The sequence below is a fragment of the Ipomoea nil genome, unplaced genomic scaffold (genome assembly GCF_001879475.1).
Source record: "Ipomoea nil cultivar Tokyo-kokei standard unplaced genomic scaffold, Asagao_1.1 scaffold1721, whole genome shotgun sequence".
Lineage (NCBI taxonomy): Eukaryota > Viridiplantae > Streptophyta > Magnoliopsida > Solanales > Convolvulaceae > Ipomoea > Ipomoea nil.
The window spans coordinates 1,110,649-1,131,161 of NW_017618149.1; the positions used below are offsets into that span (position 1 = coordinate 1,110,649).

The window sequence follows — 20,513 nt, forward strand, 5'->3', positions numbered from 1 at the left end:
CTATGCTATAAAATTCAATAAATCTTAAAAGAGCTCTTGTATAAATAGTGGTGCAAGTCCTCTTCCCAAATCAATGTGGGACAAAAGCTTCACCTTTTCCCTTCATTTTTCCAACTTAATGGGTCTACTTTGAGAATCTATATCTCATTCACCCATTATCCGTTTTGAGCGTACAATATATCAATCTCTTCGTCTCACTACGAAGAACTCGAATCCACTTTGACCCGACCCAAGTCAAAAGTGAACCCCACTGATAATTGTACCACAAAATAGCCACTTAACATGCCATTTTATCTCATTTTAAGCTATTTTTTTCAACACTACATATCTATCCTATGCAAGGATCGCCCGTTGAACACTATTATATATGACGTTTATCCAATCGCAAAAAATTAATTTTCTTTCACGTGGGAAATTGTTGAAAAAATCAATTTAAATGTCATTAGTGCTAAAGAATTCTATTTTTCCTATAAATAAGTTGTATTGAACATATTGTTTTGGACTATTTTTAAAAGATCAAAACACATTTTTAATTCCCACAAAACTCTCTCTTTGCTTCTCGTAATTCTACCAACATTTCTATAAAAAATTTACAAAGTGTTGTTTTGTTCAAGTTCGTTGAAAGCAATATATTTGAGTTGGAATATACTGTTATAATTTATTGTATCGTGAAAAATCGACGATTTAATACTCTTAGCATCATGGGATGAAACAAATTGATCTTAAAGAAAATATGTTTCACGCGCCTTGAATTTTTTGTTGATTTGTACGTGAATTAAATTTTTTCAAAAAATTATTTTTATTTTCAATTTCTTGTGAAAATTCTCAAGAATTAGACAATAGTGAAAGGCCCCGTACCAAGTTTGTGAACTGATTTTATGGTACGCAAATGTACGAAATAGTTAAACAAGAATTATAATAATCCAATTTAGAAGGTGTAGCAACCTCAAAATGGGATATGATTCATGTGATAATTAACAAATTGAAAAGTACGTGGGATTAGATATTCCAAGCTAGGATGTAACTATCAGGATTCCAATATATAATCAATAATCAACCAAAGTCAGTCATTTTCTATGCCCTTTAATAGTTTTGTTGTCCCTACCAAATTGCCTTATAACACGTAGGGAGTATCTTATCCCAACAACAATCCCACCCAATCAAAGCCCACCATATAAGCACTGAACCTCTTGAAAACAGCTGGGATAAGAGCTTATCCATGTTTAGATTTTGCTGATACTTCAAACAAATTTTCTTGTAAGTTGTTTTCATATATAACATTTTTTACTTACTTTTGTCTGCCTCTGAAGTATTTGTTGCACATTCCAATTGGAATTATTCCCTTCAATATTACTACTTTTTTTAGATAACGATCTTCCCTTAGTGTAATTCTCCATCACAAGCTAGTATTTTTATTTCCGTATATATCTATAAAATATTTAATTCATTTTATTAACGACCTGAGTACTTAAGCATTTATTGAGTTAAAACTCTGATTAAACAATATTTTTAGTCCTTGACATTATATAATACGGGAGTTTGAGAATGCTCTCAAGAATATAATCCAGTGATCATAACCAAACTTGAAGCAATTTCATCTGCTCCCACACCTGAAACTTTGGGCTCAAGAATGCAAATTAACAAATTAGGATTAGAATTTGATGACCATATATTGTATTTACAAATTTCATTTTACAATTGTTATGTGTTTTGACTTAGAACCACAATTTATATTCTAGAATCAGGGTCCACCTTGCAAGGTGGACATTAGTCCATGATATAACAACCCTTAATGGGGCGTTTAGTAGGATGGAATTGTAATTCCATTCCTACCAAACTCCATGGAACTGCAATTCAATGGTTTGGTTGGAAGGAATTACAATTCTAGGGTCCCCTTAGAAATTGCAATTTCACACTTTCTGAAATTCCATGATAAATTATCATTTTATCCTTCTTATGATTACTATATTATTATTATATAAGGACATTTTAGTCTTTATACACTTTTTCTCTTTCAATTCCTGATCATTCTATTCTTTCTTACCCAAATAAATGTAATTTAAATTTTCACTTTATTCTTTTCTCACCCGGAATTACAATTAATTTTCTCCCTAATTCCTCATTCCAACTAAACGCCGTGTAATAGTTCAATAGTTATGTTGTGCAACCAAATGCACCATGCGCATGGTGCATACGATCCAAAACGACGTCGTTTTGACTAAAAACGCGCGTCTCACTTTAAAAAAAATAATAATAAAAAAATTCAGGTTCAATTCTCGGCAATAGCATTATTGTGGATATATAGTTATGAATTTCTGGATATATAGTTATGAATTTATGGATATTTAGTTCATTCATTGTGGATATTTAGTTCATTCATTGTAGATATTTACTTCATTCATTCACTGTGGATATATAGTTATGAATTTCTGGATATATAGTTATGAATGTATGGATATTTAGTTCATTCATTGTGGATTTTTACTTCATTCATTCAATATGGATATATAGTTGTGAATTTTTACTTCATTCATTCACTGTGGATACATAGTTATGAATTTGTGGATATATAGTTATGAATTTATGGATATATAAAAATGTTATTGCCGAGAATCAAATTTGATTTCTCTTTTAAGTGGGACGCGTGTTTTTTTAACTAAAACAATGTCATTTTGGACCGAATGCACCATGCGCGTGGTGCATTCGATTGCACAGCATAATTTGCGGTAATAGTTTTGTTCGGCCGAAGGAGACTCTTTTGGGTTGCGATACAATAAATAACTTATAACTATATGGACCCAATTACACCTCCGCTTCCCTTGGCCCACTAGACAAGCTTCCTAAGAGGCTAAGACCCTTGAGTATGTCAGCAATTATACTGTAGACCATGGACCCATAGTCCAAAATGATAGACATTATAATGTATCTAAACTGACACTGTCTCACGTATTATTTTTATTACATTATCAAATGAAACTGCAATTGAATTGAAATGAAACTTTAGTTTTGTTGAAATGAAATTGTAGGGTATATAAAATGAAACTGAATAACAATTTCACATATTTAAGTGTATATTGTCCAGCAAAACTGTAGTTATATCAAAATGATACTGTAATTGTGTTGAAATGAAACTGCAATGCATATTTAATGCCTAGATCACAATGCATTGTGGATCGCGGTCCACGATATAATTTGCCTGAGTATGTTTTCTATACTATTAGAAGTAATATATTTTATTATAGGCCCTGTTTGGTAAAATGGCTATTAGCTGATAGCTGTTTGCTGTTAGCTGATTGTGTTAATTAGAGAGTATAAATAGTTGATAACATTAACTGATTGTAGAAAAGTGTTTGGTAAATTAGCTGTTTGCTGATAGCTGTTTGGTATAATTTCTTTTTTCAAAAAGCTAATTGAAAAAGTTGCTAAGAGTAGCTTTTTTAATTTTAGCCTTTTGGAGTTGCAAAAAACTAATTAACCAAACATTTATATTGATATTTTAACTAAATCAAACAATTAATAGTGATCAAATAAGCTAAAATTGGCCTATAGGCCAATTTTTTACCAAACTGGGCCATATGTTCATTAAAAAAAATCTCTTTATATTTGTTATTAATATATTAGGATGTTTATATTTGGTTTTAATAGTTGTGGTTAAATTTCTTTGTTTAATCCCATTGGGAGCCTATTAATGTTTAACATTATATAATATAAAATATAAATGTGTAATCTCATTATCATTTTATATTTTGTAGAGTTAGATCTAGACAAAAGTTCATGAAGATTCCATGATATCTGATAAAAGAGATTGTAATTACGTGTTGTGTGACCAATCGAAAAGTAATCAACCCGCACAAGGAGCAACTATCAATTTTTAGATGAGATACAATACATCTTTAAATTACAACAACAATAACAAAAATAGTAAGATTGCTTTTTAGTTGGGGACTTTTGTACCTCAGTATAGAATCTGATACTCATTATCATGTTTGTCTATTTTTTGTTATCATACTATTAAATTCAAATCTTTTAGTAATAATAAAATTCATTACTCTTCTCATCATCAATTACTTTTGAACAATGGAATAAAAAAATAAAAATAATAATAAAAAAGGTCACTGTCCATGCGTTAAATATGGAATTTTGAACACACACACACACACACACACACACACACACACACACACACACACACATATATATATATATATATATATTTATTTATTTATTTATTTATTTTGATTTCAACTCTTATTTACTACCAAACAAAGAAACTCTTCCTACATAAACTCGTCACTATTACCAAGGATTTGATTTTCATTACCATTCAAATTCTAATAATGTTTGTGTTGGTTTTCACCGCCTCGATGGCTGCCCGGCAGGCCAACACTACCAAAAAAAGAATAAAGATCTTTATGCGAGATAGTGAAAATAAAGATAAAGTAATAAAGAGAGAATAATGTGATATTATTTCTCTAGGGTTTTGCCTTCAAAATGCCGATTCGATACATGATAATCCCAGGGGATATTTATACATATATGTGGGGTTTACATGGTAAGTAGGGCTGGCGTTTTAGCCGAGTCAAAGAGGTAGGGCTGACATAAAGGCTGATGCAACCGCTAACTAACTTCCTTTACCGTCTGAATTAACTAAGAAAATTGCCTAATGAGCAAAGATTGCTTCCGCAGGATCCGCTGATACGCGTCTCTGGGTGTGCACTCGGTCATGAATGGTCCGGACTGCGCGGGGGCGCCTTCCTGGGCGCTCGCCCCTAGTCAACGGCACCCTATCCGCAAAGCCTAGTCGCCCGGCCGGATCCCGGAAAGGCACGTGGTCGGGGACGCACCGCCCGTGTGGCCTGGTCGCCCAATCGAACCCTGTGGGGGTGTTCGGTCGGGGACACGCCGACCACCGTAGTTGGTCGCCCGATCGCTTCACTTCTGAGAGTTTGCCTGGGGAAGCGTCGGCCGGTAGGAGGTGAGTCGCTGTCACTTATTGGCGTCCTGTACCGTGTCCGGAAGGTCTCCAGGGATCTTCCTCCTACCAAGTAATGCGTCGCCTATAGATCCGGCTGATTAACATTGGTGGCTTTTATATCAAATACAAGTGCATAGATATAATTGGTTATATCAAATAATTCTATGGGAACAAGCTAGTTTGTGACAAGTCTCGATGCATGGTTGTACTTAATACAAACGATATTTGTATCATTCATCATTATAGAAGTTCAAAAAATATATTATAATAATAATAATAATAATAATAATAATAATAATAATAGATTTTTAATTTCAATGATATCCATATGCCTATTTTTTCGATACATGCATGGAGATAAAAGGAAAAATTAAAAATAACATATATAGGATGTGGCTGCCTGCACATCAATTGAATGAAGCTTTTAATAATAAAGGGTGAATATAATGTGAATGAATGATTGTTAAGGATATGAAGTTGAAGGGGTAAGTGATTAAAGCGAATTATTATTCAAACATATTAATCTCTTTATAAATATATTTGAAGAAATAATTATAATTCTTAGCCAATACTCATCGTGTTAAGGTTTTTGTTTTATTAATATGTGGATGTCTATTTAAAAAAATTAATAAAGTGTATAATGATATTCTCACCTAAATCAATGAACTTCAGATTTGAACTAATTAATCAAGTACATGGAGAGTTTGAATCATTAGTTAAAACATTTTCACTTTTGATGAATCCATCAAAACTAGGTTTGGACATATACTAAGATCAGATTCAATGTTTCTGAGATTTTAGACTTTTGATACCTTTAAGGAATCGAAAGCAATTTGTGGGTACGTCGACATCATTATTATTAAGGTGAAATCATGCATGCAATGGCTACTAATTACTATCTGTAAAGTATTTAAGCTTATTTAATACTTGCACAGTTGCATGTCTATCACAATTCACAAAAACAGGAAAGTATAGTACTATTCTAGACACAAATCTGAAATAATAACAACAACAACAACAATTGTCTTGAGAAGAAGGTTGTGGTTTTATTGATTTTTTGTTGATTTTGTACTGGGACTTGCAGTTAAGTTTTTCTGTCTTGACTATTTGTTTATCATTATGCTTTTAATTTTTTGGCTGTTGCTAACAACAACAACAACAACAAGCACAGAAGCACTACGCACCAATTATTATAAAAGATATGATAGATGATGAAGTCAAATTAAGTAAGCTAATTTGCCACGGATGGATACCCAACATGGGTTCCTGATCGCCTGATCAGTACCGTACCATTTAGCAAGCAGTCGGGTATGACACTCAGACTCGGCAATCAACATTCCGGACGTGACCAATCGACTCTTTAGTCACCTCTCCATAACCCTCAAATAATTACGCCTTAATTACCCATTGGTTACCCAAATTATTACTCATAAAAAAAAAAAAAAAAAAAAAAAAAAAAAAACACCCATGATCACCCATAAAACCGATTAACTACCTATAAAATTTCATTAAAATCCCATTAAAACCCCCATTAATTTTAGGAAGCTTACACTACTCATTCTACTATACTATAAAAGCTAAAGTGAAGAGGGGTTCCCTTTTTTCTCTAGAGAGCTCTACCATGATATATGTACAAAATACGTATAAAAATAGTGAATTTCAACTTGACACCGCCCAAAAAGGCCCATAATTTTTATCTTTCAATTTTCACGTAAAAATATTGCATCTATTTTTCTTTTTTTTCTTTCCATTATTTCTATTTTATTTACTCAAATTGATTATGTTCGCCTGCCGAGTGACTATCCCGAGTCATGCAACCAACAGCCACTAATATAAAGTGCTCCAACTAACATTGCTGACGCCATATTGCAGAGAAAAATAAAGACCACTATTCTTTAAGATTGAGCCACAAACAAGATCGAGAAAATAGTGAACACTATCATTGAAATAAATTAAATTTTCACTTTACATATGTTTAAATATTTTCCTTTAACGATGTTATTTTTTTTTTTTATAAACTAATATCTTTCTTTAAATATGTTAATATGATAGATTGTTTGACTTGATGAGATCTCTAAAGGGGGTGTTTGGTAATTAGTTGTTAGATGATTGAGTTAGTGGGTTTGACTAGTTGATATCATTAGCTGATTGTAGAAGAGTGTTTGGTAAATTAGATGTTAGCTCATGGCTGATTACACATAAAATTACTTTCTCAAAAAGCTTGTCGGAAGTTGCTTTTAAATTTTAGCAATTAGAGCAATAAGCTGTTACAAAAAGCTAATTAATCAAACATTCATATTGATTGTTTAACCAAGTCAAATAGTTAATAGTAGTCAAATAAGCGAAAATTTACTGATAAGTTAACTATATTACCAAAAAGTTAAACTCTCCTAATCAAATGAGTTAGCGTTGTAGTGAAAACAATTTTGCATGCATGTAATTGGTTATGATATATATTTGCTCTAAGTAAAAATTTAATAGTTGTCATGCATTGAGGTGCACTCAGTCATTGTTAGTTTAATTAAATATTATAATGAGTCAAATTAAACAAATATCTCACTTTTATTTAAAAGTACTACATTTTTGTAAGCAATTGATTACCATCCACCAAAAATTTTTAAACTTAAAGATAATTCCTAACCTTAATGAAAAGCTTAAGAAATAACAAACCTTTAAACCATCAAAATCTATGGCACATGGTTACAAGTTTCAATCCATTTCCCTAAGATCAGAATTGAGTGAAAAGTAGGACAAACCACTATCATCACCACCTTGTTGCTGATCCAAAGTACGTTTAGCCCTATGTTCATTTCGCTTTTGTATGAATTCTTTGTACACAAAACGTTTGTACCTGGCCTTTTCTCCTATCTCTTTGGTGAATTCCGGCAATGGTTCAAGCACTGTTGCCCCGGACACATTGAAGAAGAAAGAAAATGAGTTTCTTGACCTCCCATTTGGTCTCATTACGCGGTGACTTGGGCTCTTAAACTTCTCGTTTGTAAGAATCTTGTCAAATCACATAAAAAAAATAAATTAGAATAAAATTGAGTTACAACTTACAAGTATATTGATCAAATCTCCAGGGTGTGTGTATCGGGGTTGTATTAGAGATATTTTTTAAATAATTTTTATTATAATACAATGTATACATATTAGGAATGACAATGGGTTGGGGTGAGTTGAGTAGGGCTACATTCAGTCATCCTATCACTTGACCCACTTTATACTTTCTCCACCCACCCCTACTTTTGACCCGTATCGAGTGAACTTTTTCAAAATTCACCCCTGCCCCACCAGGTGCAAGCTCCCACTACAGGTATCCACCATTTATTATCTTATTATTTTTAAATAATATTTAAATTACTTACATATAATAAAATTTATTAATTATACTAAAACATAAAATATTCAAATATAATAATTAAATTGTTAATTAAAAAAAAAAACTTAGTAGTTTACAAATAAAAATAGCAAAAAGCTAGGTAGCACAAGTTATAAAAACTTTTATAATTAATTACATATACATGTTGGATCGGGTGGAATTCTATGCGAGTTTTGTACATAGAATCAGAATCTAACCCAATCGACGGTGGATTTAATTGTTTAAGACCCACTCAACCCACCACCCTCTATTACCCCAAAAAAAAACCCGATCGACTATCAAGACAGATTCAAATAGATATCCGCAGGGACAGATTGAAATTGTCATCCCTAACTAATGCATATTCAATCACTATATTTTGAGAACTAAAGAAAGAAAAAAAATCACCTGAAGAACAATGCCAAGGTTGACAACTAGTGCATCTTTGAGAGGGGGGACAGGAGTCCATACTCCATTGTTTTCAACCTCGAGCCCTCCCACTTCATCTTGAAACAGAATTGTAATGCACCCTACATCTTTGTGTGCTGTTAATCCAATCTTTTCATTCTCAGTTGCAGCTAGATAATATAAGACTGACATAACATCAGAATCTCTACTGTTATTAATTTGTTCTAGTGTGTTTGGGGGGAGACCAAGGCATTTGCCCAGGATTGTTTGCAGCAATATTCCAACCTTCACAAACTCATTGAATAGTTCTTCTGTCACTTCTCTACAAGTATATGAAACAATGTTAATTAAAGACTGAATCAATTATTGCAACAAGTTAAAGCATCATAAGATATATATTAATTAAGTTTAAGTAAGAGCAAAGATTTTAGGGCCAGTTTTTTTTTTTTTTTTGGGTTTTTGCAATGACAAGTAGGAAAGAAAAGAGGAAAAAAAATTGTTGAAACAAGAGTAAAAAATAAAATAAAAATTAACTTAGGCATCCAGATGGGCGCAGCATTTGAGCTGTTTTTTTTTTTTTTTCATCCACAAAAAGTTTACATTTGCAGTAATAAAAATCGATTACGTGTAAAAAACTCACCCTCAAATTTTTTTCCTGTGCAAAAACAACCCCCAAAATTCATTGATGAATTATTCTTTGGACTCAGGTCCACCTTGTAATGTGGATTCGAGTCTAAATGTTCACAATTTACATACTAAATATTCACAATTTATCTTTTAAAAATTCAGAATTTGTATATTACTGGCATACAATGTTAATATATATATAATTGATTACCTTGTTTTGTATTCAAAAGTTCCTTTCAAATACTGTAGTTACACAATATTAACATATTAGAATTTGATAACCATGTATTGTATTCACAAATCTCTTCTATATTTGTTGAGTTTTGAATTAGAAACACAATTTATATTCTAGAATTTCACAATTCAAATACTAAAAATACACAATTTATACATTGTTTAGGACCAGGATTCACCTTGCAAGATGGACCCTGATCCATGGTATAACTCTGGGTTGCCTATAGTCTATATTTTTTTTTTTTTTGTTAGACTACGAGGTGTCTTGAGCAGACCCTTACTTTAAGCCCGTACCATACTCAAATTAATCTCCGTTCACGCCGGCCGACCTATACTCTACATTTGTAACAAGTGTACCATGACTTCGCATTCAATTTCTGATTGTGATTTTGTCGATCTTGTGTAATTTTTTAAACGTATATATGATATATGATACAAATAATAATTTTAAAAAGAACGTTAGGCCGACTAGGAGCTAATAAAATATGGAGCCCAAAATTTGTCTTTTGTCACTAAAATTTAGTGGGCTGAACAAAAGAGCTTGATCTATCCATATCCATATAAGTGCATGTTAAATGGCAAATTATATCGTGCACCAGGGTGCATAATATATTGTGCACCCTAATTAAAACGATGTCGTTTTTTGTTTCTGTTGTTAATTTCTAAAAATTAAAAAAAAAAATCTTTATTTCGGATGTACAGAATTGTATAATAGAATACGCATAAACTCCTAACATAATACACATAATCTAACATAATACATAGTACACATAAACTCTTAACATAATACACAAGCTTTTAACATAATACACAGAAACTCTTAACATAATACACATAAACTCTTAACAGAATACACATAAACACAAGTGTTAAAAAAATAATAATAAAAAAAACTATAACGGGATTGGACGGACGGAACAGTGTCCGTCGCGTCAACTCCCCACACAATTTATAAAGTCGACGTCGTTTTTTTATCGAGGCACACAATGCATTGTGCGCCCTAGTGCACGATATAACGAGGCATGTTAAATAGGTAAGAATTTTCATGAGTGGAGTATGGACAATGCTATATGGATTAAATTACGGGTATTCAAGTGATTATCACATGCACCATTTTTTTTGAAAAATTATTTACTAAGATGGTACCTTTATTATAGTAAAATTATCAATTGATTCCGAGTTAACAGATGTCTAACGGCAAAACAAGCGGATGACTAAATCGGTTAAGACTTTTAAAGTTGAGAGACTTAATTGGTCAAAAAAATCATCAAACACCAAATTGATCGAAATGCCCTCGTGTTTAATGTCATATAAACATGTTTCTTGACGGATGACCAAAAATGGTTATACCACAATAACAATCGTTATGTTGTGCAACCGTGTGCATCGTGCATGGTGCACACGGTTGCAAAAACGACGTCGTTTTGACTAAAAACACTCGTCCCACTTAAAAAAGAAAAAAAAAATCAGTTTCGATTCTTGTCATCGCATAATTTAAACTATATAGTTTATTCATTATGGATTTTTAGCTCATTCATTCTGGATATTTAGACGGAAATTGAAACTGGTTTTTTTTTTCATTCATACTGGATAATTTAGTTCATTCATTCTGGATATTTAGTTCATTCATTCTGGATATATAGTTCAAATTATGCACAATATAATGCTGTTACCGAGAATCAAAACTGATTTTTTTTTAGTGGGACTCGCGTTTTTTAGTCAAAACGACGTCGTTTTTGCAACCGTGTGCACCATGCATGGTGCACACGGTTGCAAAGCATAATTTGCCCCACAATAATAATATGACCAATAAGAGATGTTTTGAAAGAAATTAAATCACTAAAAGTAAAGTGTCACCTATAAATCTAAGACAAAAATGGAATTAACTCAAAATTTTAGAAAGGGTATTTCCTAAACTTAATGATCAGTCAACACATTAAAAGTATAGAAGAAAATAATAGAACAATTTACACAATGCAAAGAGGATAAAACTCAAATTATAAATTTATCCAAGTACCTGAAATCTTGATGATTGGGAAGGGTGACATTGTAGGTTGATCCAGGGCGAAGCATCACAAAATACTCTGCAAATTCATACAAGGGATTGGGCTTCCTGTTATATCCCACAGGGAAAGGCACAGCAGCTTGAAGGGGACTGCATTTGAGCTTCTCTTCAACTGGGGACTCAAAAAAGTTTTTAGAAACTTTGAGTGCTCTTCTCATCACCTCAAGGGGTACCCCATGGTTGAGGATCTGGAAACACCCACACTCACAACAAGCTTTCTCAATCTCTTCTATCACCTCTCTCTTCCCATCTTCATCCCCAGGCCTCAAAAATGGAGAAAGATCAACAACTGGTATCTCCCAGGTAGCCATCAAGCTCAAGCTAGCTTATTAGTAAGTTTGCTAGATATATAGATATATCATATCCCCTTGTGTATATATATATACTCTTGCTAGCTTATTAGTAAGTTTGCTAGATATATAGATATATCATATCCCCTTGTGTATATATATACACTCTTGTTGGGCTGAGGGCAGTAAAGGCCAAGTTTATTAGCACTTGATGGTTGTGAAATTGTTGGACAGAGGCCGGTAAAAGGCTTAAAGAGTCACTCGGCGCCTAAAGCGCACTATGCTCCGCTTCAACAAACGAGAGTTTTCGGTGGAACCGGTGAACCACGCGAGCTGGTTAGAGGCCAGTGTCTCGAAAATGTATGACGATATAAGAAACAGCTATAACTTTTGGCGTAAGTGGTAAGCGTTTGATCCTAACAGCTGTATAAAACAATAGTGGGATTGTTGGGCAGAGGCCGGTAAAGGCCAAGTTTAGCACCCGGTGACTCTAGGATTGTTGGGCTGATGTCGATAAAGGATTTAAAGGGCACCCAGTGTCTTGAAAATGTATGACAGTACAAAGAAATAAAGTTACGCATTCGCTACTAACTATAACTTTTGACGGAAGAAGTAAGCACTTAATCCAAATAGCTCTATTTGTAAGTGGTAAACGCTTGATCCAAACAACTCTATTTATAAGTGGTAAGCGCTTGATCCAAACAGCTTTATAAAACAACAGTAAGTCCATACAAAAAAACACTACCTGCGGACTAGCATCAATTGTTTAGTGATGTTTATGACAAGAGAACAAAAACTTTGGGACTCTCGGATCTCATCAAATATATGTTACTGAGTGAATCATTATCTGTGATTCATTGGAATAAAAAATGGGAATCGTTTGGAACCAAGCTGCTTGTTGGTTGTTCTTTAATTTGCAGAATCATAATATACTAGTACTAATTGCAAGATTTTGGGGAAAAAATAATGCTAAAGGAGGGACAAGGCTTTTTCAAAGAAGAATAAAGAATTAGTAAGGATAACATCTGCTGACAAAAACCATTTTTAAAACAACCATTAAGCCCAAAAGAAAACACAGGAAAAAACAGTATAAATTAAAGCAAGCTAAACAAGAATGGTAAGGGCAAATTATTATCATGTAATCATGAATAAATGTTCATTTTTAATATACTAAAAGCTTATTATATGCGTATTAAAAGTTTATTATTTGATAATTCAATACATAAATAATGAATCTTTGAAAATAAACATTCAGCTCAATTAAGAGGCAGAGTGCTAACTGACTCCTGACCAGATTGATTTTTTCATATGAGAGGGGGTTTGAACTCCCGACCTAATTTTTTCATATGAGAAGGAGTTGTGGAAGGGTACAATTTTGTGGTACAATTTTGCCGTGAGTATTTTGAGTTGGTTGGTATTGCAGCTTCAACCCTTAGAGATAAGTAAATTGAGGTAATTTTTATATCACAATTACTGTTGATTGATTTTTATGTGTATTATATCATTTATTTAATAAACATTATTTTCTATTTAAATGCAGGATACTGATGTAATTCCTCCTGAATTGGATTCACTTACTGCAGTGTCTCTTCTGTTTAAGATAGTTATGAAGAATGAGCAAGTTGAATCTTTACATTCTTCCTTTGTTGTTTTGGGAGTATGTAAAGATGAGGGTCTTGTGTCAAAGTACTATGACAACTTGGTTTGTGACTTAGGGAGTACAAACAAAAATTGAAGATATAATTTGGGGCAGGGCACACAATGCATTATGCATTGTGCATTGTGCGCCAGTGCACGATATAATTTGCCTAGAGTGGTTAGTCAATCTCGTTGGCGAATCCTCACAACTCAAACAATGAGAGCTATGATGGAGATATTAGAAATGGCCGAATAATGGAGACTCAAAGTCCAATAGCCATTAGCTCAAAGCCCAAGAAAGATGACATGGGACGCAAATCGACAATGGGCCCAAGATAAGTTACCCGGACCAAGATAGGCAATTAAGTATTCGTGTGTGTATGTGTATGAGAACATCTTCTTATATGTGAACATGTATACTGATTTGGGCCCTTCATTTAGATTAATAGTAAGAGATGGCAATTTCAATTCGATCTCTTGATATTCACTCGAATCTACTCCACATGGATTTGAATGATGATGGGTGATGGCCACTGGTGGGTCAGGGGTAGGTCTTAAAAAAGCAAATTCGCAGGGGTTGAATTCGGGTTCTATGTACAAGACCCGCCTAGAACCTCATCCAACCCACCATGTGTATGTCTGTGTGTATATATATATATATATATATATATATATATATATATATATAATAGTAAAATAAGTACTAGTATGTAGTTATTTATAAAAGTTTATATAACTCGTGTATCTTTTCACTATTTTTTATATCAAAACTACTAAGTTTATTTTTAAAAATTAACAATTTAGTTATTATATTTAAATATTTTCATTATTTATGTTTTAGTATCACTAATGGATTTTATTTTTTTTATTATGTGTAAAGAATTTTAAATATTATTTTTTAAAAAAACATAATAAGATGATAAGTAATGGGTACCCGTGAGCACCCGCACCCGTGGAAATGGGTCCAGAAAAAGTCCACCCGATGCGGATTGGAGGTAGGGGTGGGTCGAATGATGGATGTAACCCTCCCCGACCCAATGTTATCCCTAATAGACGATCCTGATTATTTGTTTTTATAACCTGGTTTCCGATTAAAATAGGTCTAAAATTGCCTCTCCGAATCATCCTCGTCGACCGCCTCTCCAGTCGTGTGCCCTCTGCAAATCACTTGCTGGGTACCGCCACGACTGGAGAAGCCCTCTGCAATTCATTCTCCATATGGTTGCACAACCCAACGCATAGCGATGCACCGCCAACACAAAAGATAACTGATTTATAAACTGGATAGATGAATACAAAACTAAATCATAAAGAACTAAATAATTTCTCCTCAACTTCTTAATAGAACTAAACACATACCAGTAAAACTAAAGCACACAGCGCATTGAGCATTTGTCACAAGATTGAAGTAATTCTCATCTTAGAACAAAGGATGGCAAAAGAGAATATTCAGCACACAGCTAAGGAATTAGATGCCTATAGAAGCTGAAAAAAAAATAAAAAAAAAAATCCCGGTCATTTTCAGTTTTGGTTGGTTCTCCAGAAGATTCAACACCCTATTACATACAGTCACAGTACCAACAAAAAAACAAAAGTGAGGATAACTCATAAACTAAAAAGCACATGGTAGAAACAGTTAGTCGTCATCTTCATCACCATCCTCATCGTCATCATCACCGCCATCTTGTTCTTCATCATCCTCAGACCCATCACTGCCCTTCTCCTGCACAATCAGGACATAAATAATCAAACACCCACACCCTAGGAATTGAAATTCCATGGAGTTCGGTAGGATTGGAAGGTGGAATTACAATTCCATCCTACCAAACACCCTTACGGAGATAGACATCCAAAACAGCAAACTTCCAGTTCACAACTACAGAGTAATATATTCCATCCTAATTCCAGGGTTTCTATTACCAGTACCAAGTTCATAAAATAAGACAAGAACTGAGACAAATTTATATATGCATGAAAACTAAGCAACTCATGCCAACTGAACTGTTTTTGACTCAGAGGACCAATGTGTTTTCATAGTCTACAAAAATCTCAAATATTTAACAATCAATGATCTTCATTTACCTCATCATCACCCTCAAATTCTTCATCATCAGCTTCCTGCTGCAAATGTGAAGTAGACAATACACTAAAGTGTTACACGTGTAAATAACCTTCACAAATAAATTGGGGAAAATGACTAGAGGACGAGGAACTAACATTATTGAAGTAAGAGAGAGGGTCGGGCCATAAGTCCTCCCTGATTAACTCAGCAACCTGCACAAGCATAAATGATTGGGTTAAAAGGGATGTACACAAATATTATTCTTGCAATTTTTGCAGGTAGCCTATGATCAAAATGTACAAAAAATGCACTTTATACCTCATCATGAATGTCATCCATATCTTCATCCTTTTGTTGGGTTTCACTGAACCAAGTGAAGAAGCTGCATTCACAAAAGCCAAGAGGCAGTTTAAAGCATCTCACAAATATAAACATACATACATACATAACTCATCATATGTAGTGGGGATGTATGTATATTGACGGGGATAGAAAGATTAGTACATACACAATAACCAATATACAAGTTTGCAACATGTTTTTTTATATCCACTATTCAATAGTAACTAAAAAAAAATTAAAAACAAGACAAACCTGTTTTTCCTTCATAAATCCATGTTACATGTTAATAAATGAGATTCAAGATACAAATAAATTGGAGTAAGTTCACAAGTTCTTGTGTATTTGACACAATGGTCAGTTAAATTTTTTTCATATCCACAATAATATCTCCTAGACTCAACGATTGAGAACAAGCCAAGGAAAAAAGGAAATCCAGGCAACACAATCAGGTGAAGTAATTGTTAACATGTTATAACTGCTCAAACATGCTACAAATTTTGGGACAGCACGTCCATTTTGTGGGTGGGTGGGGAGAAGGTTGGAAACAGTCCAAGTAACAGTAACTATTGATATGGCCAATTATACATATCAAGGATATCAATACATCAAGTAGCATATTATGATGCTTTTCAAGTCACATATACTATAAGTAGATTAGAAAATATGAACCCTTTACATTGCTAAGTTCTTCTAACAATCACTCTGAGGCAGAATAATTTGTATGAGATTTGCTTCCTCAATCCCAATTAAAATGACCAACTTATTAGCCCTTATCAACATAATTGCTCTACTTCTCATCTTCAATAAATGATACAGTTCAATATGTTTGCAGATTCAAGTTAATTAAAATAATTACTCCACATTAGTCAACACTAATATGAATTTCCTTCTTCATTTCTAATAAATTGAGAGTACATATGGTCCCCTACAATTCATTCTGACTGGTTTCACATAATTGCTCTGTATATTGTTAATGAAGACCTAATACTCAACAGTAAAATCCAAAAGGAGAAAACAAAGTAGACAGACCTTTCCTCAGGCGGAGGACGCTTATTTCCTTTCTTCTCATTAGCAACTCCATTTGGGATTTGCTTCACAAGGCAAGCATGGTGAGGATTAAAAAAGAGTAAAAGACTAACCAAATAAGATAGAGAGGTGCTACAAAGAAAAAGAAACAACTTACCATGCCTTCTTTCCATTTGATTGGAGTGGCAGTAATTTGTGTTGCACCTTCTTCTTGGAAAGCATAGCTCTTCATGAGCTTTGTATCTTCAAAATAGGGGTTGGATTTAAAGTTCTAGCAAAAGCAGGAGAGGAAATCAGAAAACATGTTGACAAGTCAAATCTACAAAAGCATCTCAATACCCATTTAAAAGATCCTTAGCAAAAAAACAGGCAACTTATAAGAGAATGAGAGAGAGAGACTCACAAATATGATTGAATAACCAGATTTGACGTCTTTAGAATCCTCCACTTCAATGGAACTCAGAAACTTGAAAATCTAGCACAGAAGAATGATATGACAATTTTAGATACAGAAATTCAGCAAAAGAAGAAAAAAGAATACACAACGGTTTTCAGTTCTAATTCAGTGTCAAGAAAACGCAGATAAACAGTCACCACTAAAAATTTAACTCCTAATACTGGACTCTACATCAAGAAAACAAGAAGTAAGAAAAACAATGTGAATTAATACCTTTTGGTCCTCTTCAGTCAAAAGTTCACTAAGGACTGGATGACTCAAAAACTGCAACGAATAGATATTAAACAGCTGGTGAGAATACAGATTAAAAATGAGGCTTTAATTTTCAAATACAGTAGATGAGGAGAGTCACTAACAGCTGTCAACCAAAAATCTGGAATAGATTTAATTATGTCATTTCGCTTCTGGTAGACAGGCTTGCGTATCTCACTATACTTTTGCTCTACTTCCAAAACCTTATCACTTGCTTCTTCATTGATCTGTAAGGGAGAAAAACAAACCCAAAATGAAAACACATTTAAAATATAACAGGCAGAAATCCCCTTTGACTTATCCATCTGCACCTTACACTTCATTCCTAAAACAAAAGTATTCACATATATGTGTGCTTAATATGCCTTATACACTTTATACACCAAACAGATGCATGCTGAGGCCACATCCCACAGCTATCAACAAAAGCATGCATTTATTTAGTCCCTGACTTATTAACTCCTTTGAGTGAACACTTCAAATAGTTCAATATACAAAACAAACACAAAAACTGAATTGAGGTCATTCATAATTATCATTTGGCAAATCATAACCCAAACTAAAAAGTACAAACTTTTTATAATGAAAATTATATATATATATATATATATATATATATATTATATATATATATATATATATATATATATTATATACGGAGTATATAACAAGAGAATCAACTATAATTGTGTCTGTTTGTGAGAACAGCCTTACAGGAAACAACTACTACTCGCAAAACAGCCTTATACAGGAAATGCGCGAAACAGAACAAATAGAAACGCCAACACAAAACAATTAAATCTTTAAATTTGTATGATAACTCCATTCCATAACCACCTGCGGGACTAAATTTATGGACTGTATGCTTAGATAAGAAAATTAATGAGGCTACATTCAGAAACAATTTGTAATTAAATATTTTTAAACAAAAACGGTGGCTTCTTGTTCTATTTTCTCAGAGAAATCAAGAACACAGAACACTGTAGAGAAAACTGAGGAAATTAAATATACCTTTTCGAGCTCATCTTGGATCTCTTGAAGTTTTTCGATTGATAGGACAAGCTCTTTGTCAATGTGGTTTTCCTCTTTCTCTTCCACCTTCTGCTTCTTCCCTTTATCCGCCACCATTTTCTTCTTGTTGTTGTTCTTCTTCTACTTCTGTTTAGAGCTGGGACTCAGGGAGAGGCTTAAACCCTAAACCCTCCTTCGCCTGCGTTTATATCGACACAAACTCGCGACAAAAGACAAGGGAGCTAAAGCGGGGCGGGGTTAGGGTTTTTCGTAATGTGTGGTACACTATGGTACGTGGCGGTGCATAACGGAGTATGGATGTTTACTACTCAGAGATTGCCACGTATTATTAGGTTTTAAGTTTCTAAATTACTAACCCCAAATTGAATAGTTAATTACACTTTTGGTTCTATGATTATAGGGAGGGTGGCAATTTCAGTTCGTGACTTTTAAAACTAACAGATTTAGTCCTTTTAGTATGCTTTTTTTTACACATTAAGTCCTTCCGGCTAATTTGCCGGTAGATTTTCGCCGGAAAAACAATTTCATTTGTTTATTAATTTTTTGTGAGGGTAAAATAGTCACTTTTGGTCTGAGAAAAAAGGGGATAAACGGTGGCTTCTATTGCCGATAGAACTTCGCCACGTGCTTCAACTTGTTCTACGCCATGTAGAACGGTGGCTTCTATTGCCGGTAGAACCCGAACAGGAAGGGATAAACGGTGGGAAAGTCACGATGGCCGGGATAGCCAAGTCCAAACCGCTTCCGGTCGCCGCCGCCGATTCCCATGTCTTCTCCTCCATCTGTTCTCGATTTTCTCGTCTTCGATCTAATACAAAACCACATACGTTCTCAGTAGATAGTAGTCCAATATTATATACATATACTGAGTGTATGTATATATGTATGAGTGAGTACATGCAGTTGTCTCTTCTATCTCTATATGTATGAGTGAGTACATGCAGTGGTCTCTTCTATCTCTATATGTATGAGTGAGTACATGCAGTGGCCGCGGCCGGGATGGTGTACGAGGCCCTCCGGATCTAACCGTCGGTCCCGGCCCAATACGGCCGAGCCAAACGCGACTTCGTCGTCGAGTCACACGACGCCGCATTCCAAGTCAAGGAAGGGGAGATGCTATTCGGGTTCCAACCGTTCGCCACCAAAGACCCGAAGATCTTCGACAGGGCCGAGGAGTTCGTGCCGGACCGGTTCACCGGCGACAACGCAAACGAACTGTTGAGCCACGTGTTATGGTCTAACGGCCCTGAAATGGAAAGCCCTACCGTCAACAACAAACAATGCGTCGGCAAGGATTTCGTTGTCTTGGTTTCACGGCTGATGGTCGTCGAACTTTTCCTCCGTTAACATTCTTTCGACATCGAGGTGGGAACATCGCCGTTAGGTGCTTCCGTCACCGTAACGTCACTCAAGAGAGCCAGCTTCTGACGTGTTATATTTGCCTATAGACCAAAAGTGACCATTTTACCCCCCAAAAAAATTAATAAACAAATGAAATTGTTTTTCCGGCGAAAATCTACCGGCAAATTAGCCGGAAGGACTTAATGTGTAAAAAAAAGCATACTAAAAGGACTAAATCTGTTAGTTTTAAAAGTCACGAACTGAAATTACCACCCTCCCTATAGTCATAGGACCAAAAGTGTAATTTTCTCTTTTTACTTTTTAGTTTTTATGTATTTTTTTTTTTAGAACGGAAGATTAAATTTCATTAATAAAGTCATCCTAGGGAACATTACAAAGGAAA

The 20,513-nt window shown here is 34.1% G+C and overlaps 2 protein-coding genes across 3 annotated transcripts; both read right to left on the bottom strand.

The window, feature by feature from the left end:
• Positions 1 to 7,589: 7,589 nt before the first annotated feature.
• LOC109191871 (gibberellin 2-beta-dioxygenase 7-like) lies at positions 7,590 to 12,036 on the bottom strand. The gene is made up of 3 exons (XM_019342545.1): positions 11,623 to 12,036; positions 8,745 to 9,066; positions 7,590 to 7,981 (listed from the first exon to the last, which is right to left on the bottom strand). Exons 1-3 carry the CDS (start codon positions 11,979 to 11,981, stop codon positions 7,685 to 7,687), a joined length of 978 nt encoding a protein of 325 aa, XP_019198090.1. The 5' UTR covers positions 11,982 to 12,036; the 3' UTR covers positions 7,590 to 7,684.
• Positions 12,037 to 14,962: 2,926 nt separating this feature from the next.
• Positions 14,963 to 18,979, bottom strand: LOC109191826 (NAP1-related protein 2-like). Of its 2 annotated transcripts, none has more exons than XM_019342503.1 (10): positions 18,749 to 18,979; positions 17,842 to 17,964; positions 17,699 to 17,749; positions 17,432 to 17,503; positions 17,186 to 17,299; positions 17,032 to 17,093; positions 15,979 to 16,042; positions 15,816 to 15,872; positions 15,681 to 15,716; positions 14,963 to 15,321 (listed from the first exon to the last, which is right to left on the bottom strand). In XM_019342503.1, exons 1-10 carry the CDS (start codon positions 18,863 to 18,865, stop codon positions 15,235 to 15,237), a joined length of 783 nt encoding a protein of 260 aa, XP_019198048.1. In that variant the 5' UTR covers positions 18,866 to 18,979; the 3' UTR covers positions 14,963 to 15,234. The 2 variants fall into 2 exon arrangements, with proteins under 2 accessions (XP_019198048.1, XP_019198047.1); XM_019342502.1 differs by having other exon boundaries at positions 15,002 to 15,321; positions 15,681 to 15,719; positions 18,749 to 18,978.
• Positions 18,980 to 20,513: the final 1,534 nt, after the last annotated feature.

Bases quoted from the DNA above. Each gene is read 5' to 3' on its own strand.
- LOC109191826 (XM_019342502.1), bottom strand. From the start codon at position 18,865: ATGGTGGCGGATAAAGGGAAGAAGCAGAAGGTGGAAGAGAAAGAGGAA. The intron at 17,300-17,431 runs GTGAGTCTCTCT...TGCTTTTGCTAG, and splicing joins CTGGTTATTCAATCATATTT to AACTTTAAATCCAACCCCTA. The intron at 15,720-15,815 runs GTTAGTTCCTCG...TCACATTTGCAG, and splicing joins CTCTCTCTTACTTCAATAAT to CAGGAAGCTGATGATGAAGA.
- LOC109191871 (XM_019342545.1), bottom strand. From the start codon at position 11,981: ATGGCTACCTGGGAGATACCAGTTGTTGATCTTTCTCCATTTTTGAGG. The intron at 9,067-11,622 runs GTACTTGGATAA...ATATACTTGTAG, and splicing joins CCCAATCATCAAGATTTCAG to AGAAGTGACAGAAGAACTAT. The intron at 7,982-8,744 runs GTGATTTTTTTT...TGATTTGACAAG, and splicing joins ACCTTGGCATTGTTCTTCAG to ATTCTTACAAACGAGAAGTT.